This window comes from Penicillium alfredii, assembly GCF_028826965.1.
Source record: "Penicillium alfredii strain IBT 34128 chromosome Unknown utg000004l_segment0_segment0, whole genome shotgun sequence".
NCBI classification, from domain to species: Eukaryota; Fungi; Ascomycota; class Eurotiomycetes; order Eurotiales; family Aspergillaceae; genus Penicillium; species Penicillium alfredii.
Genome location: NW_026622701.1, coordinates 3,645,376 through 3,666,683, shown reverse-complemented (window position 1 = coordinate 3,666,683; position 21,308 = coordinate 3,645,376). Strand labels below are relative to the sequence as shown.

The 21,308-nt window shown below is 48.0% G+C and overlaps 11 protein-coding genes across 11 annotated transcripts; 6 read left to right on the top strand and 5 right to left on the bottom strand.

Moving 5' to 3' along the window:
- Nucleotides 1-380: 380 nt before the first annotated feature.
- Nucleotides 381-1,934, top strand: NUU61_003044 (6-phosphogluconate dehydrogenase, decarboxylating; the record flags this gene model as incomplete). Its single annotated transcript, XM_056653626.1, has 1 exon — nucleotides 381-1,934. One exon carries the CDS (start codon nucleotides 381-383, stop codon nucleotides 1,932-1,934), a length of 1,554 nt encoding a protein of 517 aa, XP_056514693.1.
- Nucleotides 1,935-2,977: 1,043 nt separating this feature from the next.
- Nucleotides 2,978-3,346, bottom strand: NUU61_003043 (uncharacterized protein; the record flags this gene model as incomplete). The annotated part of the gene is made up of 1 exon (XM_056653625.1): nucleotides 2,978-3,346. One exon carries the CDS (start codon nucleotides 3,344-3,346, stop codon nucleotides 2,978-2,980), a length of 369 nt encoding a protein of 122 aa, XP_056514692.1.
- Nucleotides 3,347-4,255: 909 nt separating this feature from the next.
- On the top strand, nucleotides 4,256-5,435 carry NUU61_003042 (S-methyl-5-thioadenosine phosphorylase; the record flags this gene model as incomplete). The annotated part of the gene is made up of 3 exons (XM_056653624.1): nucleotides 4,256-4,367; nucleotides 4,468-4,977; nucleotides 5,041-5,435. The coding sequence occupies 3 exons, from the start codon at nucleotides 4,256-4,258 to the stop codon at nucleotides 5,433-5,435; spliced, it is 1,017 nt and encodes a 338-aa protein (XP_056514691.1).
- Nucleotides 5,436-7,512: 2,077 nt separating this feature from the next.
- NUU61_003041 (uncharacterized protein) lies at nucleotides 7,513-8,187 on the top strand (the record flags this gene model as incomplete). The annotated part of the gene is made up of 2 exons (XM_056653623.1): nucleotides 7,513-7,609; nucleotides 7,817-8,187. 2 exons carry the CDS (start codon nucleotides 7,513-7,515, stop codon nucleotides 8,185-8,187), a joined length of 468 nt encoding a protein of 155 aa, XP_056514690.1.
- Nucleotides 8,188-9,698: 1,511 nt separating this feature from the next.
- NUU61_003040 (uncharacterized protein) lies at nucleotides 9,699-10,441 on the top strand (the record flags this gene model as incomplete). The annotated part of the gene is made up of 2 exons (XM_056653622.1): nucleotides 9,699-9,864; nucleotides 10,044-10,441. The coding sequence occupies 2 exons, from the start codon at nucleotides 9,699-9,701 to the stop codon at nucleotides 10,439-10,441; spliced, it is 564 nt and encodes a 187-aa protein (XP_056514689.1).
- Nucleotides 10,442-10,876: 435 nt separating this feature from the next.
- On the bottom strand, nucleotides 10,877-12,309 carry NUU61_003039 (HNH endonuclease signature motif containing protein; the record flags this gene model as incomplete). The annotated part of the gene is made up of 5 exons (XM_056653621.1): nucleotides 10,877-10,896; nucleotides 11,051-11,246; nucleotides 11,300-11,461; nucleotides 11,520-11,794; nucleotides 11,871-12,309. The coding sequence occupies 5 exons, from the start codon at nucleotides 12,307-12,309 to the stop codon at nucleotides 10,877-10,879; spliced, it is 1,092 nt and encodes a 363-aa protein (XP_056514688.1).
- Nucleotides 12,310-12,644: 335 nt separating this feature from the next.
- On the top strand, nucleotides 12,645-14,915 carry NUU61_003038 (uncharacterized protein; the record flags this gene model as incomplete). The annotated part of the gene is made up of 1 exon (XM_056653620.1): nucleotides 12,645-14,915. The coding sequence occupies one exon, from the start codon at nucleotides 12,645-12,647 to the stop codon at nucleotides 14,913-14,915; it is 2,271 nt and encodes a 756-aa protein (XP_056514687.1).
- Nucleotides 14,916-15,675: 760 nt separating this feature from the next.
- On the bottom strand, nucleotides 15,676-15,999 carry NUU61_003037 (glycerol-3-phosphate phosphatase; the record flags this gene model as incomplete). Its single annotated transcript, XM_056653619.1, has 1 exon — nucleotides 15,676-15,999. The coding sequence occupies one exon, from the start codon at nucleotides 15,997-15,999 to the stop codon at nucleotides 15,676-15,678; it is 324 nt and encodes a 107-aa protein (XP_056514686.1).
- A 48-nt stretch (nucleotides 16,000-16,047) lies between these two features.
- Nucleotides 16,048-16,423, bottom strand: NUU61_003036 (uncharacterized protein; the record flags this gene model as incomplete). The annotated part of the gene is made up of 3 exons (XM_056653618.1): nucleotides 16,048-16,157; nucleotides 16,229-16,338; nucleotides 16,383-16,423. 3 exons carry the CDS (start codon nucleotides 16,421-16,423, stop codon nucleotides 16,048-16,050), a joined length of 261 nt encoding a protein of 86 aa, XP_056514685.1.
- Nucleotides 16,424-16,895: 472 nt separating this feature from the next.
- Nucleotides 16,896-18,243, bottom strand: NUU61_003035 (uncharacterized protein; the record flags this gene model as incomplete). The annotated part of the gene is made up of 5 exons (XM_056653617.1): nucleotides 16,896-17,295; nucleotides 17,359-17,512; nucleotides 17,593-17,902; nucleotides 17,964-18,151; nucleotides 18,207-18,243. 5 exons carry the CDS (start codon nucleotides 18,241-18,243, stop codon nucleotides 16,896-16,898), a joined length of 1,089 nt encoding a protein of 362 aa, XP_056514684.1.
- Nucleotides 18,244-20,401: 2,158 nt separating this feature from the next.
- NUU61_003034 (uncharacterized protein) lies at nucleotides 20,402-21,291 on the top strand (the record flags this gene model as incomplete). The annotated part of the gene is made up of 2 exons (XM_056653616.1): nucleotides 20,402-20,458; nucleotides 20,560-21,291. 2 exons carry the CDS (start codon nucleotides 20,402-20,404, stop codon nucleotides 21,289-21,291), a joined length of 789 nt encoding a protein of 262 aa, XP_056514683.1.
- Nucleotides 21,292-21,308: the final 17 nt, after the last annotated feature.

Below are 21,308 nucleotides of genomic sequence, written 5' to 3'. Positions count from 1 at the left end.
CGTGCTGTTTCATTCTGCGTCGATCATGATGCAATTGGCATGCGTCATCCCTGCATCACACTGGGAATCCACCATTTCCTAATTATCTTCTGAAGACATCTATACTTTGGTATTTTGCCGCTTACACATATCAATTTAGTGAACTTCCACCAGGGAACATAACCCGCAGGTTGGTGGCGCAACCTGCCACTTACCACATCTTGACAATGTCCCGGATAGCAACCCCGACTTGCCACTACATCTTTGTTCAAGTAGACTTGATATTCACACAGGCACTACATTCTCGTTAATATCTCACTGGCTGATGACCCCCAAAATTTGGTCTGATCCCTCTCACGAACTAAACCCAAACTCAACCCGACCCAGACAAACCATCCATCATGCCGTCAGCAGACCCAGTACAGACCTTCAAGCGCATCGGCGTGGTCGGGGCCGGTAACATGGGCTCGATGATGACCTTCGCCTTCTCCGAGCTCGGACTCGACGTGTCAGTATGGGACGTGGAGAAAAAGAACATCGACCAGATCCTCGACTGGGCGAAGAAATCGAAAAACGCCAAGGGCAAAGTCGAGGGATTCTACAACATCGACGAGTTCACAAAGAGCCTGGAAGGCAAGTCGCAACGCAAACTATTTATTTTCTCCATAACGCACGGCCATCCGGCCGATTCGGTGCTCAGCATGATCAAACATGACTTGAAAAAGGGCGATATCATCCTCGATGGCGGTAATGAGAACTATCGCCGCACTGAGCGCCGACAGAAGGAGTGTGATGCTATCGGGGTCAGCTGGATCGGCATGGGTGTTTCTGGTGGATATCAGTCTGCGCGTCATGGGCCCAGTCTGTCTCCCGGTGGAGATGCTAAAGCCCTGGAACTGGTCATGCCTCTGCTGGAACAATACTCGGCCAAGGACCGCAAAACGGGAACGCCATGTGTGACGCGGATTGGGCCAGCAGGATCAGGACATTTCGTCAAGATGGTGCACAATGGCATCGAGGGTGGGATGCTGTCTACTCTCTCCGAGGCATGGTCCTACATGCACCACGGCTTAGGGATGGACTATGACAAGATCGGCAATATCTTCACTAAATGGAACGAGTCTGGGGAGCTGCGGAACAACTACCTCGTCCAAATCGGCGCCGATATCCTGAGGACGAAGAGGACTCCCAAGGGCGACTACAAGGGCGAGGGAGCCAGCCGAGACAATGGGTGGGTGCTGGATGATGTTCTCGACAAAGTGGTTCAGGACGACGACGGCACAGAGGGTACCCCCTTCTGGTCCCTGATGGATTCGGCCGCGCGACACGTTTCCTGTCCGACGCTAGCCACGGCCCATTATATGCGCATCGCGAGTGGTAACCGGGACGAGAGACTGCGCGCATCGAAGAAACTGCACATGCCGAGCCCCAAGCCAATTGAAAACACTCAAGACCACAACAAGCTCCTGGAAAATCTGCGTCGCGCTGTCTACTGCTCATTCTTAGCTTCTTTCTGCCAGGGCCTGGAGTTAATCGCCCGCGCCTCGGAAGACGAAGGCTGGGACATCGACTTGGGGCGGTGCCTACAAATCTGGCGTGCTGGGTGTATCATCCAGTCCGAGTACATTGCCGACCTGCTGCAGCCAGCACTGACCTCAAACAAGCGGCTCACAAATATGAAGTTTGTGGATGAGGTTGCGCGTGAGCTGCATAACAACTTCGAGGCGCTCAAGGAGACGGTCATTGAGGGGACCATGTCCGACCAGTACATGCCGGCTATCTCGTCTAGTTTGGAGTACCTCAAGTATGAGGGCGGTACTGTTCTCCCGACCAAGTTTATGGAAGCGCAGATGGACTACTTTGGTGCTCATGCATATAACAAACCGGGCATTCCTGGCGAAGACCCTGGTCCCGTGAAGAAGGGGCCTCATCATTATGAGTGGAAGCCGGCCTAGATATTGTCGGCATATTCTTGAATTGATTTGTTTCCTTAGCATCAATCAAATTCCTATTTTCACAACTCCCTTTCTTTTGTTTGTCTATATTAGAAGCACTGTTGGCGGGAGAGAGGAAAATTGACCACATAAGGGCTTATATTCCAAGAGACCATCTATCTTACAGCATATGATGGCCTATCTAGTTAGTCGACTAATTGTCAGAAAGCCCCCATCCAAAGCATGCACTATAATAAGCATAGCTCAGCACCCACGCATAGTTGTCGGCTATAGTGACAATTGCCCGAAACGCATTGCATTAGCCAATTATGCACCTGACAGCCAATGTAGTGGATCGAGTGGCTTTGGAACTCACCATTCAGTCGGATTTCATAGTTCACCTTCCTCTCGTCGCCATATTTCCACGCATAGTCGCCACAAAAGGTAGCGCCGTAGACATCATGCTTGTAGCCATCACCCTTGATATCTCGATCTTTGAGATCCACCACTGAACAAAAAATAAGTAATTAACAGAATCCAAGTGAAGAAAACTCACTGTGCCAGGATTGTCCGATCAAGTCAACGTGCATCCATTCATGGAAGAGGGCGTGTTCTCGGGAAATGAGCTTCTGATCACTGAGGTCTTCCTTTTTCCAGTGGTTTCCCTTGACCACATCCACAACCGGGTCCAAGTTGAAAAACCCGGGGCAGAAAGAGACTGTAAAACAATTTGTACAGCCTTCCAGCCTTGTTGGAAGCTTGGGGACATAGGCTTGTCTATGTATGTGTTTAGCTGTGGTAGTGAATGAGCGGTCAAAGGTGACATACGTTTTGGGCTTGTTTCTGCAAGTACTGTAAAAATGTTCATCTCCACAGACATAGGCAACTCTAAGTTGTCGTTCGGCCTTACTCTTCTTCTCGGCGCGTCCATTTTGGATAAAAAATCTAGTCTGGTTGTAGATACCTGAATAGAATTGTGGGCACGATTAGCCGGAGAATGCAAAAGTATGGTAATCAGGAATTCGCTTCATACCAAGCATCGACGAAAACTCCTCGGGATATTGCTAGTTGCCGACCGTCAGAATGGCTGATGACTGGGTTCCAGGACATCTTACCGCTTGCCAGATTTTCCCGTCCATGAAGAAGTGATACCATGCAGGTGATAAACCGAGATCGTCATCGCCATATGACTTCTCTTCCAAACCATTGAGCAAGCCTATGGTGCCGGATGTCGCTTCGTATAAGGCTTTGAATTGTTTTTCGCTGCAGGTATCTCGTGCCGATTTCCACCAGACTCCCGGGAAGAAGTGCTCAGCCTGCTTGAACATTTCCTCGTAGGAAAGATCATCTCTCTTCTCCTCATTTATGGTGAGAGGACTAGCATGGACTATGCAAGATAGCAGACCCAACACTAGGGTAGGCCAGAACTGCATGGTGTCAATGGTAACATTGGTGCATTCAAAACCTGTTCCAAGAAACACGCAAGTAGACACGAGATATATTCCAATCAAAGTCAAATAATAGTGGGAAGACTTCGAGGGCTTTATAGTTTTAAGTGAGCCAAAGTTGGATATTAAATCTCTCAGGACACCCTCCCCCAGGCCAAGAATCAAGAATATAGTACTGGCTGAACAAGCATAATCGACATCTCTAATCTTAGATACGAATATTTAATGCGGAGTATATTGACCAAATTAGGCTGCATCTTGCGCCCAATCATGCCAGGCTTTGCAAATCTGTCTGATCCGTCTGGCGGAGGCCATGGGCCGTTTCTGATTTAGCCAAATCAGCTACTGTTCTTCTCTGCCTCGAAGCCCCAAATGTTGCGTTCATTGAATAGGAGACACAATAATACCCCAGGTATACTGTCTGTTTGTCACCCACTCTGCCCGCTCAAGGCCACCCGCCATGCCTGCTTAGGGCCACCCATATTGCAGGGCTCGCCTACATAGGCGACCTAATCTCGAAAGCCCCAGTTCTTCGAAATAGAACTATCTCAAGGGTCTAGAAATATTTATTTTATTCACACTTTTTCCTGGCGGCTCTCATGATATATACAGCTGGCTTTGAAATAAACTTAGAAAAAGCAATCATTATGCTCAGTCTGAAACCATTTACTGGCAAATTAGGACCGGTGGCTTGTGCCCAATCTTTTGGTACGGAAAACCCCCGGAAAGAGTTCGCCTTCAACTTCGGACTGAAATGCTTAGGGCTAACGGTGGTGAAGTTGTCGCCTTATACCCAAGGCATAAACCCATGGCTGCCTTAGAAACAAACCCCAAGTGGGGCAGCAACACAATCGGAGGGGCCTAAGGCGCAATTGAAATTGACCGCAGCGCGACATGCGCTGGGTCGGTCTTCGCCAACTTTCTTCTCTCTCGAAACCGCTGCGACGAATTGAGTCTGCAAAACAGTTAGCTCGGAGAATGGCTTCTCTTCCTGACACCTATGACGGTGCGTGCGCCCTAGGACTACTTTCCTGACTTATTCACCCCTGCACCCCACTTGCTGGCATGTAAGCGCTGTATGAGCTGACCACTTCGCACTCGCACAGGCCCCGTCCGCATCGCTGTCATCGGTGGCACTGGCCTGCGTGAGCTCCCTGGCTTTACACAAGTTGCCTCGCTGTCTCCCTCAACCCCGTGGGGCACGCCCTCTTCGCCGATCACCATTTTGCACCACCAGTGTAAGCACAATGACAAGGTTGTTGCCGTCGCCTTCCTGAGCCGACACGGCCTCCACCACCAGCTGGCACCCCACGAGGTCCCTGCCCGCGCCAATATCGCGGCGCTCCGCTCCATCGGTGTCCGCAGCATCATCGCGTTCTCCGCCGTCGGCAGTCTTCAAGAGGCGATCAAGCCGCGGGACTTTGTCATCCCTGACCAGATCATTGACCGTACGAAGGGGGTGCGGCCTTGGACCTTTTTCGAGGGCGGCGTCGTTGCTCACGTTCCCTTCGGAGACCCCTTCGATGAGGGCATTGCCAACGTGGTGCGGGCATGTGGACACAGCTTGGAGGGAGACGGTGTGGTGTTGCATGACCAAGGCACTCTTGTCTGCATAGGTATGTATACCACTTGACTTGGAATTTGATTCGTGACTAATCTGACTTTTTGTCTTGGTATAGAGGGTCCCCAATTCTCCACCCGTGCGGAGAGCAAGGTGTACCGCTCCTGGGGTGGCAGCGTGATCAACATGTCTGCCCTCCCCGAGGCCAAGTTGGCCCGCGAGGCTGAGATAGCCTACCAGATGATCTGCATGTCCACGGACTATGACTGCTGGCACGAGTCCACAGCGGGCGTCACCGTCGAGATGGTCATGGGCCACATGAAAGCCAATGCCGAGAATGCCCGCCGCTTTGTGACCACTGTTCTCGACGCATTGGCTGGCGATGAGCACTCCGAGCTTGTCCAGGCCAAGCACCTGGCAGGCTCGATCAAGTTCGGTGTCAGCACCCCTCAGCCCCATTGGAACCCCGAGGCCCGAAAGAAGCTGAGCTGGCTGTTCCCGAGCTACTTTTAATGACACATACCGGTAAACACCTGGTCTCTTTTGGTCAACTACATGGGCTTCGTGGCCTAGTTGCATTTTTCGGTTTTTTGATATGCATGATCAATGGCTTTGTTGATAAAGACTTCTCTGGACAAATAGATATTACAGGCATAATGAATATATGTCATTACTGCATTCAGTGTCCAAGAGGCCTTGACGGGAGCCAGAGCCTCAGAAGCTCCCTTTTAGTGTAGTGACGTGCTAGCTAAAAGTGTACCTTTGAGACCTAAATTTTGTTCCTAGAAAGCTGCCTAGAGCATTAATCCTACCAGATTATGACCGTAGCGAAATAACTTCCGAATGATTTCTTAGCGCTCATGTGACCTTAGTCCAGCTAACCAGGATAATTATAGAAAGAAGAGGGAGAAATAGAAATTTCCAAAGAGTTAGAAAAGGAATTAAAAAGTGAATAGAAGAAATAATTTAAGAAAAAGGACTAAGAAGTATAGATAAAAATAAAGAAATTTACTAAAAGGTTTTAAGTATTTAAAAAAATAAAAATAAAAAAGAAGAAGAAGAAGGAGTAGTGAACTAATCTCTTAAGAAAGACCAGGCGATATAACAAGAAGCCTAGTCTCGGTAGGGCTATCACAACATTGCTATTGAATAGCCCTCGGTATCTGCTGCTACCTTTCCTGCGACTCATAGCAATCCGAGTCTCGAAGATCAACATCATCGAAAACGGGGTCAACCCTCAGTTAAGTATATAGTCAGGTTCAGGCATTCGAGATCGCGCTCCAGCCAACGGTAAGGCTTTCTATTCCAAAGTGAGTAAACATTTATGCTAATTTATATTCTAGGGAACTGCTAAACTTCTTCCAGGTCAAGAAATACACCTCTTTGGACCCTTTCGTCCTTTGTGTGATCCTAGAGAAATACTACTTTAACAATCTGCGGGCCACGAGAATAAACCCCTACCTAATAGGGACTTTCTTGATACTCATTTTGGCTTTATGGAACATAGCATGGCTGTGGTATGGCCGAGTAAAGTGATTATGATTTCAGCCGTTAGGCCTATATCAAACAGGATACGTCTGGACATTCCTTACAAGAGGATGGGCCAACTGACCTCGCTGAGGTCCTTCGGGCCGCATTCTCTAAAGAGTCTTGCTGGTGTAGTTAAAATACTATAAACGCGAAAGCCCTAGGACTAGATTCGCGCTGCAAATGAACCCGCATCTCGCTAATATGGTGAGCATCAAACACTTAAAAGCTAAGGCTAAGTTTTCGGTCGAGATGAAAAACGAGATATTATGACCTGAAGCTGGTACAGCTTTTAGCCAAGGCCAACCACATTGCTGCCAACACAAAGGAACTAATATGTAAGTCGAATAATATACTGGAGGTGCTAAGCCCTTCCAGACAAGCAGCGGCTCATTAAGGCTAGCAAGAAAGTGCGGGAAATCGACAGCGCCAAGGTTGGTAAGCATAACAAATGAATAATATATGGCTTGTTGCATCTTATACGTTTCTTCCTGATACTTTTCACCTAAGCAACCCTGGAATCTGGTATTTATTTTTGGGTACCTACGATCCTTATTAATTATTTTCCCTTTGAGATATCTAGAATCATTGTGCTAACAAATTAAGATCCTGTATTGTCTATAAGCGTGCCCTATATCTCGGCATTATCTTTTTCGCGTTACCACGACTCATATCTATCTATTTCCGACTCCCCCTTCGAAGACTCCTTGAAGTTAAGACCTGCCTCTCGTTATTTTGTTAACAGTATGTTCTCAAATCTTAATTCACTCTGCTTGCTAGTAGCTAAAGGTAGCAGAAAAAGGTTCGTCTCTTCAGGTATTTGATCTCTATCTATCTGCACTTTAATTATACAAACGCATCACTCGCATCTCCTGGGTCACAGTGCTAGAATCTGGAATACATTCTCGCATTGAGCTTGAGAGACTCAAGTGACAAACGAAGAGCAACCTGCATCTGATCCACGCATCTACGCCGGCGCATCTTGAGACCAATAGTTTTGTTCAATCATCCCACATCCCACCTCACACAATAGGTCTTCTCATCAAAAAGACCTCCAATCGCAATGGCAGCCCCAGCCAATGAGATTGATTGCTATCTGAATCCTTCCGGGGATCTTACCTTGGTTATGTCTCTGGAAGACGATAAAGATGATGCTGCTGGTATGTTTCAAGTCGAGATCCTGGATATTGGATAGAACTCACTGATAATTCCGAGCATGAAGACTCCTCAACCCCCCCATGCCTCCAGCCCCTGTCCCACCCAGCAGAGACCGACGGAAATGAAAACAGCCATGATGATGACTCGACTGTGTAGTTCCTTGTTTCGTCCAAGTACCTCACTCATATCTCACCTTACTTCCAAGCCAGACTCAGCAGTCCCTGGGCAGAAGCCAAAACACTTGCTAGCACTGGATCTGTGGAGTTTAGGCTTTGTGACTTCGATCCTGAAGCCGTTCTCATTTTCTCCTCATTGCCGCCTGAGCGAGCTCCCGACCAAAGTCAGCCTCGATACACTCTGTGGCATCACTATATTCGCGGACTATATCCAGTGCTTCAAAGACTTGAAGCTCATGTTTTCAGATTGGCTCAAAGTCAAGGTTGATCCGTCAACAGACTGCATAGACCTGCATGAGCTGGACCGTTGCATTTGGCTGGCGTGGATATTCCGACGACAGAAGGCATTTTGTTACGATACTGTGCTTGCCAAAAGGCTGAGCACCGGCCCCATCATTGACTGAAACTTCCGAGTCTATTATGGATTGTAGGTGAGTTGCGTTCGTACTTGTCTTGAAGGACAAATCTTCCAACCATAGCGCTCTTCAGATCTCCTTGTGATTACTATGTAACCAGAAAGCATCGATCAAGCCCGGCAACAATTCATTAAAGAATTCTTTCAACTGCTTCATTCTCCCATGAACATCGCGGATACTGGCGTGCGTCCCTGCTTTGCCTGCAATTCCATCGCCTTCGGCTCTTTTGCCATCCATCTCAAGTCCGAGGGGATCGATCTGCTTGCACAGCAGACTTACGATGGCATCTCCATTAAAAAATTACTGAAGGCACTTTCGAGCCTTCCAGGCGTGAGATGGCTATGCATGGGAAATCCGTTGGCTGCTTGCCAGCCGACCCTAGTCGACCGGGCACGGAGGATAGAAAAAGAAAAGCCCTCAGTCGTGGGGCTTTCTCTTTGGGGTGAGCAGCACAATACACAAGCTGGGGATTTGAGGATGTGGAATGCCCGTGGATAGCTATGGATATCAGGGATAAAGATGGGTACGGACGGAGGATGGTGGTATATCATAGCGAGAAGTTCCCTCGGCATATATATCCTGGTCTTAAACAAATTACTGGATTTAGCTGGCAAAGAAACTTTAATATATGGATGTCACCTCATATCACACTATATAGTCCCTGGATAGCTACAGGGAGGGAAGCAAAAGTTCTAAAGACGATAGAGAACAAAGGAACCGAAAGAAAATAATGGGTATTCGAAATGGCAGTAAAAGATAATAATAAAGCATTAATAGCAGTACTAACCACGGCCATATATCCGAGGATATAGTGAATCATCAAGCCCCTGAAATACAATAGAGGTTCAGTATGAAAGCTATAAGATTCTAATTATTAGTCTCTACTACACTTCCTATAGCTGAGTGAAGGGAGCGTCAGTGGCTTGTAGCTGGGTCTTATTTTCACTTGTTCCTTTTCCCATTCCCCTCTTTCTATGTTCACTTTTTCAGTCGTTTCATCGGATTGCTTGATATCAAAACACGCAGGTCCGACGGCTTTCAGTTCAATCCCACAAGGAAAATATTTCGGGGGGAGAGCAAGTTCTGAAAACCTGACCATATCTGTTGCTTGAATTCAAGGAGTCAAGACTTGAATTCTCGTTTCAGAAAGACTTTTGTCTACTCTCTCTCTCTCCTTGCCTTTCAACTCCGACCATCTACATCTACCCGCGACTCAAGCTTTCACTGTCTTGTTATTATTCTCTCTACTTCCTTTGTCTTCTTTCATTCCAATCAACCTCACTTATCATCATCACTCTCTCGTTAGTTGATCTCTCTTTTTTTCATTCCCATCTTTCATTCCTTTTCATCAAAGGCTTCACTTTCATCCCAAGAGAAGTGCGGACATGGATATGGATCGGGATTTCTTCTTCTTTTTGTTTCATAATGTCATTTTTCCTCCCAAACTCCCACAGGCAAGAGAGCCGAATGCACCACACCTTGAAGCCAGGCTGCTGGCTATGGTCGAGGATGCCTTGGTATCTCTCGTTGGAAAGAGCCCTTCGGAACACCAACCACGCTTACAGCCTGCCCTGCGCATGCTGGAAAATTGGATGAGGGTCGAGGACCAGGGTACACTCCCCAAATCGTCTCTCGAGACATCTTTGGAAAATCTCAGCTCAACTGGTAAGTGAGCATTGTTGCAATACCTGCCCCTGTCTAACATTACCAGGGGTTGTTGCATTTCTTCTTGCGGCTCAAAATTGTGGATGGATGGCAACTTTCGACCATGATCAAAACATTGTGATCCTCGATGCCTTTGAGGCATCGCCACTGGGTGAAGGCGTATTCAAAGAGCTGGGTAGTCTCCAGCGTCATTTTGCTCCAGCCCGACGCATGCCGCGTCATCGGCGTGAACGAGGTGCTGGCCATCCTTCTGCTGGCACGCAAGTCCGGCGTCCCGATTGTGCCGCACTCCGGTGGTGTTGGGTTGCCCAAGTACACGCAGTACCTGAGCACTATTGACTACGTGGTCGTCACAGGCAAGAAGAGGGTGCTGGAGTATGTGGATCACCTGCATAAGCACTTTGTGCACCCGTCCAGCGTGAAGGAGGGGTACTACGTGACTCCCATGGAGCCTGGATATAGTGTGGAGATGAAGGCTGAGAGTATAGATGCGTTTGCGTTCCCTGGCGAGGAAGGGAAGAGTTGGTGGATGCCGCAGGAGGCGAAGATTATCCTGGATAGACCTCGGGTGGTATAAAGTGATTCATATCATTAAGTTGGGTCGATTTTCTTCTATGTGATTGTCAATAACTATAAGAATTGCCATGTGGCTGAGAATTGATAGGGGCACTGCAGGTTAGTAGTAGCAGGTTTGGCAGTAGCAGGGTTAACAGCAGCAGGGTTGGCAGCAGTAGAGATGGATTATCCCGGATTTGCAAACCCTTTTTGTTGGTGCGGATTAGAAAATCGGTTGGCTCGATGAAGGAAGACGACCCACCGCGCCAACGCGGTTGGCACTCCCTAGGACTCGGGTGCCCGAGCAGGAAGAAATTAGCGATCTTGTATAGAGTGATGAAGACCGGGGAAACCCCTCCCCTTCACCCTGAGGGTCCCCTCAGGATGAACAGGACGTGCTACCAGAATGGCACAAGTTGGTGGATTGTAAAATCTTGAATGGTCTACCTGTAGCTAGCTAATATAGGTGTCGGTCATCTGATAGTAACGGTAGCATCATCCTATGCATATTGAGCAACACTGGGGAAAGCGGCTCGGAGGAATTCAGTGAGATCAGTTGACCCATCATTTTGTAAAAAATGCCCCTGCGTACCCTGTTTAATAGACTCCCAACGCCTAAAATTATACTCACGTTCCTCAGCCATACCGGAAGCATGCCATATTTCACAAAGACGGAAATGAGTGTCGAGAAAGTCCCTGTTAGGTAGGGATTTATTCTCGTGGCCGGTAGACTGTCGAAGGGTAACGGAAGCATCATCTGGGATCACACGAAAAATAAAAGGGTCTAAAGATTTGTATTTCTTGACCTTGTAAAAGTTGGCAGTCTCCTAAAATATAAATCAGTATAACTATTTAATAAGTTTGGAAGAAAAAGCCTTACTGTTGGCTGTAACGCAATTTTGAACGCTTGAAATTGACTGTGTATTTGGCTGAGTAAAGTAATCCCGTTCTCGATCATGTTAATCTTCGAGGCTTGCATTTTTTTGATAGCGGGAAAGGCGTTGTAGATCGAGGCCCATTTGACAGCAATATCATGATGGTCCTATCAAAGTCAACCTTCTTGTCATATATAAAACTGTGAGTTCGGGATATTACAGTACCTTTTTGTCAAAACCCCCTAAGGAGAAGGGAATGATGTGATGCACTTCCAGTTTCCCCCAGAGCTGCCCCCCTACTTCACCTTGCTCGATCCACTCGCTTTCTGTGACGGCTCCAGTTATGACACAGCGGTGATTGTCGCGGTTGAGGCAAGCGTTGGCCCATTCCTGAGAACGGACTTGTGGGTCAGGTAGCTTGGCAGCTACTTTGTCGATACTAGCCCGGCGGTTGTGGTGTGGAGACGGTGTAACAGAGAAGGTCTTTGTAGTTGATTTGACTAGAGTCAAGATATTAGCGAAAAAAAAATCCAAAAAAGAACCTGTTTATCGACTGGGCAAGTAACGCAAACTTACAGGCCTCAAGGACTCCAGTCCGGAAATTGTCGAATACTTCCCACAGAATGGGATCATCGTCTCCCACACCAATGATGTCGCTAGCCAGTTGATCACGACCGCCTTCAGGCAGATAGTCCAGTATTGCCTTAAGTGTCTTGGCCAGGAGGTCGTCCTTGGGACGACCGGCAACCTTGTATTCGTCAATGCGAGCCTCTGCTAGGTTCTTCCGGTTCTGCCATGTGTTCTGACTGGCGGGTTCGACGGAGGAAATACTCGGGACGGTGGAAGGAGGGCGAGGTGGACGATTGGATCGACGCCGTTTGTGGTCATTCGGAGAGGGAGATCGGGAGTCGGTCGACGCGTCAGTTGGGAGTGGGGGCGTGGGGTTGGGGCGAGGGGTGGCCGAATGTCCCTGTCGTGCAGAGTCTGTTCGCTTTCGTTTTGATCGGGTTTCCATTTCAATGATGAAATTGATAAAAATGACAACCCAGAAAAGGTGAGAAAGGGAAGATGACGAGGCAACCATAGAAGTTGGTAAGCTGGGTTATGTGAAGGTGCGCTTGTCTTGATTAGGTCATTATTTTAGCCACATAGGCCCCAAAATTTCGCTATTCTAGGTTGGCACCCCAAAATCTGATATAGTTAAGCAAATTGGCTGATATATTCAGCCATGGCATCTTTCTGCAGAAGCTTCTCGTCTTACGTGGTTTTTTCGCGCATGGAATTTTGAAATTCATCCTCACCAGGAAGCGCTGGCTGGTCAATTACGGTCTACATCCCTCTCGCTGTTCTATGGTCGTTCCATACCGGGCCAAAGGTGTCCCGTCCGACAACGCAGAATTCGGCCACTCTGATGTGGCGATTACTCTGACATGTCTCAGCTACTACTATGAAGGACTGACCCTGGGCCAGCTGCTTGGGTGCTTTACGCGCTTGGGTAAAGAGAACGACCCTTCAATTATTTTCCAGAACTGGATATCCAGATGTGCTCATGAGCTTCCAGATGGATTACGAGCGTTCACCGGGGTGAACATTGAAGACAGCAGAGCTTTTGAAAATTTAATTTACCCCCTATTACGGTTTCAGAGAGAGGTCATCAATTTCTATCTTTCTCAATCCGTGTTTCCAAAAGCGGCAAAGGAGTTCCCTAGGAAGCTTACAACATCGGCGTGGGATATCCCATCCCAGTCGGGTAAGCAACGCACAACAGGCTTCAGTGGAACAAATGACAATCGATTTCTCCTCCCCCATTCAATTCATCAGTGTGACCTCCCCCAGCTGCTCCACAATAATGCCATGGTCCTTGGTCTCTTGCTTCGAGAGAATAATCGCCAATGTGTACTAGCACAGGATGAGAATGGCGGACATCTTAATGTGGATCAGCTTCTGGAAACTATCTGCAGGGACTGCAACGCTCGCGTTTTGATCGACGTGGGTGCACAGATTTTGGAATACCGAAATCAATCTGTTGCCCAGCGCTGGCTTTCTATGACGTCTGAGTCTGAAATTGAAGCGGCAATTTTCTTCAATAATGAAGATGAAGTCATGGTGGTTGATCGTCAAGGACATATTGAACCGTTGTTTTCATCTTTATTCCGGCAACGAATGAATGCTTGTTTGGTATTTCTTGATCAAGAGCATTCGCGGGGTGTTGACCTCAAGTTGCCCTGTGATGCTCGAGCAGCTGTGATACTGGGGCCCCGTTTGACGAAGGATCCACTCGTCCAAGGTTTGTTTATTCCACCAAAATACGGGTATATAGAGTCAGCTTCTAACATCAAGGTAGCGTGCAATAGAATGCGCAAGCTTGACAAAAACCAGTCTGTGGTCTTCCTCGTGCCCCCCGAGGTCAGTCACAGTATGCAAGCTCTTTTCAACACCGAATCGCTTGAAGGGTTTACTTCGGTTCATGTGCTTCAGTGGACGATGACGCAGACCTGTCTCAGTCTGGATAATCTGCGGCCTCTTTGGATAAACCATGGACTTCAGTACCACAGACGGATGCAACTGTGGAGGTCATTGACTTCTCAACACAACTTTCGCCCGGGAATTCTCACTCGCGTTCAGGAGCCTGAAGCACGAACCCTTGCTGAGCTTTACGCTCCCTGGGCAAGACCGCCCACCTCTTCGGCGCAAAGCAATCCCGGATGGGACATCGATAACCCTCAAGTCAAAGATCTCCTGGAGGGGCGAAAATTGGCCACAGATTTAGGCATAAGCTACTGCTCTCTTCACGAGGAGCAGGAAAGGGAGGTTGAGTGCGAGGTTGAACGAGAGCAACAAATGTATCGCCCTCCTCCGCACTTACCCCGTGAGCACATTCTTGATGAGAACGTGAAACATTTCGCCAATTTTGGAAAAGCCAAATCTGGAGGCAGTTCTACGGCAATTCAACGGGCGTTCATGAGCATGCAAAATACTTCAGTTGGTGACACGACTTTCCCCCACTGTCTAGGATCTCAGCTATGGGTCACCAAGGACTTCATCGCCACTGTACAGCTCAAGAAGCGTGACATGAACGATGAATTCATGAAACCTGTCAACTGGGTCTTGTCAAGTATTTACAGCGATGACATGGTCATCGTCAGCCAGCACGAAGCCAATGAGCTTTTGCCTGTGATCCGCAAATCGCCCTACTCTCGTCTTCATTTATACCGTCCACGAACAACCAACACAATGCAGTCTTTTAGGAATCTCGACTTGTTCACCACCGGGGCTGGTGCCGCTAATTACCAGCCTCCCGAAGATGCAGCTCGAGATCTGGAACTGTTCGCCGGAAGCCTTTATTTCGTTTCCTTCGAGGATTACAAAAGGTTCCGCTCCTTCCTTGGCCTTGCTACGGACGACGTGGACAAGATTCTGGAGGAAAATTTGTCCAACGACGGCTTTGTCGACGAGTGGATTCGTCGAGTAATGGAGTGGCCGGTTTTCTCGCCTTTCGTGGACAACCCACTTCCTTTCCTTAGAGTTCTTATGGATATTCGAACTAGGGGGCACAAATACGAGCGAACTCATATGGGTTCGATCGTCGGAGCGAGGCCATTGACCAAAGATAACTTTTGATTGCCAACAAGGATCAAGGAGCTTGGTCACAGTGGAAGCATTGCGGGGCGTGCAGCTAGGATGATATTTTGGCGGGTGATGAGTTGCGTTTCCTTATTATAAATTGCTAGTTACTTTATATTACGATCATTCAGTTTTTTCTTTTTTCTTTCTTTTCAATATGCGAGGTTACATCGATCAGTTCTAGCTATACTTCTGCAGAAACGAAACCCAAAAGACACAAGTCTTATTCTATTTTTTGCGTAAATGGAATTTTCACGGGCTTCAGGACCAGGTTCCAGTAATCCCTTCTCCCCGCTAAGTCGTAAAGCCTTGTGTATTCTCCATACAAAGCATAATGCTCAGCGTTCCACGTAGTATAAAGGTCACCTGAATAAGGTTTGCCCTCGTTCCAGGCTAACACCGCACACCTATACATGCCGTATGTTTCGTCTATGTCCTGGCATGAATCAAGTCCATTGTTCGGAGTAAGGAAAGCAGGTACGAGGGACTGGATGATACTGTGATTATAATGGATTTTATGGAGAAGGTCCGAAGACAGAATGGTTTGACCTATCCACAGCGAATTGAAGCAACCACCTGAGTGATTGTGAAAAGATATTTCTTTTTGTCATGTATATAATTCGTCTGAAACCTCCTTTAAAATGAGAGATTGAGTGAGTTCTACTGAATCAACACGCTATTGGTTTCGATAATATCAAATCCGCTGCCTAGATAACCAGAGCCTAATAATGAGTATCAAGTTTATTCCGTTGAAGACCTATTGAAAGGCATTCTTGATCTCAATCTGGACTTTGAAATTGCTAGCAGCCTTCACAGTAACACTGCACAAGTTCTCGACAATCCAATCCGGATCCGCCTCCAGCAATTTCTCTAGTGGATATGACGCTTGAACCGCGATTACTTTGAATCCCGCGGCCTTTTCGGCCTTGATAACTGCTGGAGCGTCTTCAAAAACACTAATTGTACTTGGGTCTCGGATTTCTAGACGGCTCTTTCCCAGAAAATACCCTTGTGGATCTGGCTTTCCGGTGGTCACGTCCTCAGCAATGACAAATACCTTCGGTTGTGGTAACCCGAACATTCTTATCCAACTATAGATCAACGCGCGCGTCCCAGACGTCACAATTCCTTATTTGGCTCCGTGGAGGTTAAGCGCTGTAAGCAGGTTGCGACTTCCTGGAAGCCCAGCAGCGTCAAAACCAAACTTGACCGTCATGCTGCCTTCAATGGAGCTGATATCTTTACGTGCAAAGTACTGTTAGCATACATGGGCAATTTGGCAAATAAGCACATATTCTGTCGTGACTCACAATCCCAATCGGCCTTTGACTTGTCATTGAACGCGAGTGTATCAATGGTGCGTCGTCCGTGGGACTTGGAGAAAATTTCGCTTGGATCGACACCAAGCTGGAATCCGATTCTGCAGCCACAGTCAGTTAAGACAAAGAACCGTTTTGCACTCACATTAAAGCTTGAGGCTTGGCCCACTGATTCCAAAACTTCATAATTGCTGAATCGTGCGAAGAACGGGCGTAGGTGTTGATTTTTCTATTTTGAAAGAGCACCGAAAATATCTCACCATATGTAGAGCGCAATGAGGTTCCATCGAAGTCAGATAGAATGGCATCAAATATATGAAGCCGAAAATGATCCTAGAGGTGAAAGTAGCATAGTGAGTATAGAACAAGAGCAAGTTCACACTTTCCCACAATGATCTTTGGGATATTCATCCAAGTAAAATAGATATGTCAAGAGAAAGTATCATTTTGGGTTGGATGTATCCCTAAATAGTCGATTTTGCTCCCAAACAGGCAGTCATGTCTCTGATCAGACTTAGATCATTTGAGCTTCCCGAATAGGTTGAATTCCATAGAAATATTTCTCTTGTGAATAAGCGAATTTATGTTTCTATCTATTCAACTATTTAAAGCGCGACAGTCTCCAAGACATCAGCTTTAGTCCCGCGAATCTCTAACCTCAGACGGCCTTCATCGCGTCTTCTATCTTAGTCTGGCTTTGACGCTCAAGCATGGTGAAGTGTTCTAGAGCCTCGTGAAGTCGTCGCTTTGTTTCCGGGTCTTCATCATTCGCCTTGTCCAGCAGGGTCCCTTGATCTGCGAGGTAATCGATATCGGCGCTTGCCAACTTGCCGTTCCATGTCTGGGCAGCCAGCGGATCCAGCTTTGCAATCTCTTGGAGGCGGAGAGGAGTTGGAGCTGCATCGATATATGGATGAACTGGCTTCGGAATTCCTTCACCGGGTTGCTGCGAGCTGTCATAGGGAAGCTTTGCAAGCTCCCTCAACACATAATGGGGAAGGGTCGCCGAATGGCACCCGATCTCACCAGCCGCCATTGCTTCTTGTGGCGAGAGGAAGCTTGCAAGGAACGGTTAGCAATTTTCAATTTTCAATCCTCAATCTATGAGCCAGTAGACATACCCAGCATGCTTGACAAATGGTTGCTCCTTGCCTGTTTCCTCGTAGAGTCGCTTGTACGTCTCCAGAATCTGGATCAATCGCGAAGAAAATGGATGAAGGAGCGCCGGGTCCGCTGATTTCGGCCAAAGTGCCAGGTCCTTGTGTGAGGAAATGTCTGCCGAAGAGAATACGTTAGCAAAAAGAGAGATTAATACATAATCTCATCAGGTCTCCCCCTCTGATTAGATGGCTCACCATTGTAGTAAGGACTGATGTACAAGCAGCCGGCTTGGCTTGCTGCAATCGCTTGATGCACACTAAAAACGGCGGTGGCAAGAGTACGAATTCCCTCGGTGAGGAGAATAGGACAGGCACTCAATGCAGGCCCAGTGGACGGGATCTTGATACAGAATCGGTCTTTGGAGATGCTGACTTTCTCAAACTCGCGGGCGTAGGCACGGGCGCTTTCGAGGGTTTTCTCGGTGTCGTAAGCCCCCGTTGGCAGAGTCTGAACGAGCACGCGGCCTTTGATGTTATCAATATTCGCTTTACACATCAGCGCGACCTATAAATGATGTTAGCTATCCCCAATCGACCTCGACTGTTGAGAGTATAGGATATTAGACCATGCGTGTGTAAATTGCGAGCCATCCTTGTCCCCTATACTCCTCGACGACAGCTCGAAACAATTTCTCATTGTCAGGGTGGCACATCTCCTCATGTACATAGCCCTGGTTGCTGGTCATGTCTTGCGGGATGACTGGTAGAAGACTCAGAGTGAACGCTGGGTTCATGTAGTCGACATCGATGTTGACTTTGGTCCAGTTTAGATGCATGGAAGCTATTCAATGCCACAAAGAAGCACTTACTTTGCCGCGAAAGAGCTTCCAGCCATGTTTGAGTCATCTTAAACTGATTTTGGATTCAATCGGATTGAAAAGAGCCAGGGATTCAACGATGCCAAAGATGTGTAGAGATTGAAAGGTTGAAATGATGTGAGCGGGGGGTGGAGGAAATAGATCCCCCCGCAGAGACCCCCACGGGAAAAGCAATTTCACATAGCGAGTATTCTTGCCAGTTTAGGAAATGTTCCACCCCATTTGGTGGGGTTCTCTTTGGTGTCGACCAATGTGGAAGGTCTTGAATTCTATTTGCGGAAGGCTTTCCTATTTAGACTCCTGCCGCTCTATAGGTGTTGTCAATTATACTGCTGGGTTGAATGCCACTGAAGACATGTCATACACTGAATATCTAAATTATAGACTCACCTTAACCGGGATTCCTTATTATTCAGAGAGCGCCCTCCGCATTCTAGCCAAAAATGGCGACGACAGCAGCCATGACCAACACCATTTTCTTGTTGTACACACACCCATGGGTCCTTCAGAAACTGCCTGGGGATGATATCCCCCCGCCGTACGATATCCTGTCGAGACTGCCATATCTTCGTGCTTGCATTGACGAGTCACTTCGTGTTCGCCCAGCCAGTTCGTTCGGTCTCCCGCGTATCGTCACCGCCGGTAAAAGGAAATCGCGGGTAAGTTTGTCCCCCGAAGAAGTGGTCGTCTCGGTACCAACATACTCGCTTTTACGGGATGAGATTGTCTTTAAACATGCTACCGAGTATAACCCCGATCAATGGTTGACAGCAGATGCGGAAGAAAAGAAAAGAATGATGAATGCCCATCTTCCCTTCAGTACCGGGCCTCGCGCCTGTATTGGCCGCAACATTGCTTATTTTGATGCAAAAATCGAGCATGGTTTCCAGCTTGAAAGTGACTCGTCGATGTCTCCGAACATTGATGGATTTTCCACTGTTGCATCTCCCCCGAGGATTTTTCTTTATCAAGGATATGGGGTTTTTTTTTTTTTTTTTTTTTTTTTTTAAAAAAAAAAAAAAGGCTGAACTAGTCTTTGTGGAGAGTCATTGATAAGTGCCTCTGGTGTCCTAATACAGATGATATGGCTGTACTCTGCAAATTCTATGAAACGCAAGTCTCTGGGCAGCTTTAGTACCATAATTCAAGGGGCTATTCGGCGTTATATGTCAAAATTTTCCATTTAAAACCATCTAGACTGTTTGATCTTTCTCAACCGAGAAACCTGGAACTATCAATAATCCCCTTTAGGAGGCACACAGATAAGAGAGAGCAGTTATCATCTTTCGGAGTTGTTGACAAATCACGATCTAAATATAGGTAATAGGATACACATAGAAATGCCCAAGTCCAGTAAAGTGTCAACGATGACCTCGGTTAGGGTTCTCAATCAAGCTTTTGGGCCTTGGTCGCGACTTTTGCTCTATGTAGGCGCCCTCACGTGGGGGCTGTATTGGAGGTATGAGGCTGTAATTGCTGTCTGCGATGTCCACACGCTACGTGCACTGGCCGTGAGAGCCCCAGTGGAGCCTGTCGATCTTTGCTCCTGTACGTGTATCATCATTTGTGTGGTGGCACGCAACCGCACAAGAGTCCCATGCGGGGCCTGTTCGCCCGAGATCCATTCAACGATCGGTAAGAAGCTTGCCTTTCTGGATGAGAATATTGGACTACATTACAGGCATATATATCATGGCTTCGATGAGAGATCTCCATCTATAGCAATAAAGATACCAAGCTACCTCGAGCACGAGAGAAAGAGTCAGCTCGGCATCGTACATAGTGAACGACTAGGGGTAACACCCGGGAGCTGCCGTCCTCTCCCAATGAACCAGCAGCATGGCGGTTATGCCCCGCTCCCGAGCCCGAGTGGCTTGATGCTATGTTTAGCTCGGCCTTGAATTGGGGGATGATGTGGAGCGAGATATGCGGGCCGAGACAGGGATATTGGTCAATGAGAGGACAAGATGATCAGGGTTTTGTAACCACCGTGTGCGCTAAGCAAGCACTAACATCGGGCCACCCCTGCCAGCTGGGGCCAGTATTGGAAGAATAATACAATCCTGGATGACGGTATTTACATCCAACAGGGCCCCTTGAATAATTTCGCGCATCTCCCCTCTCTCTTGCTTTCTTTCTGTCTGTCTCATCGATTCCACACGTCGGTACATCCGGCTCATTGCGCCATGGCAGATTCACCGGGTAGTCATCGCAGCACGGCATTCACAGATTCTGATGGCTTGGTATGTTGTCTGCCTGATATCCTTTGTTTCTTGCGGCCTCTGTTTCCTTGATGGGATTTGTGTATTCAGGATGATCTCTAACATTACCGGATGGCATATAGACGCGAGGCGCACGGGGTCTACCCGACGATTTGCATGCCCGAAGCCCAGAAGAACCAAAATATCTGGTACAACCGCCTCCTCAACAGATCACAGTCCCCGAATATGTGGACAAACCGCAGCGTCGCATCTGCGGGCTGGTCCCATCATCGTTCTGGCTGCTGCTAGCCCTAATCGTGGTGATTATCGCGGCAGCCATCGGCGGCGGCGTAGGCGGATCACTATCAGTGAAGCACTGTAACGACAACCTCTCGCAGTGCCGATCGCACGCCGACTCCTTAGCCTCCGACAAAAAATCCAGCTCGACCAATTGCCCCTCCACCACCAACACAACCAGCTCATCCGCGCCCGCCGACCCAACCACCGGTTGCAAGCCCGAAGACGGTAGTGGCGCGCCGAGCGGCTCATCGGACGAGTACTCGACGCATGTCCGTTCGCCCAACGCCCCGGCCAAGTTCAAGAAGTACTGTGGCAGCAACATGAGCAACCGCGACCAGGCTGCAATTATCACCCAGAGCTGGGAGAACTGCATGGAAGCCTGTGGTGTGTTTAACATCAACAACATGCCCAACCAGACGTGTTTTGCTGTCGCGTTTGTCCCCAGCTGGACCCAGCCTGAATATTCCCTGGGGAATATCTCGGCATGGGCCAACTGCTTCCTCAAGGCAGAGAATACTTCTATCCAGCGTCTAGATAGCCCTAACACTGTCCTGGCAGTCCTGGAATCGGACTGAGTGTCTTCCCCTTTCTT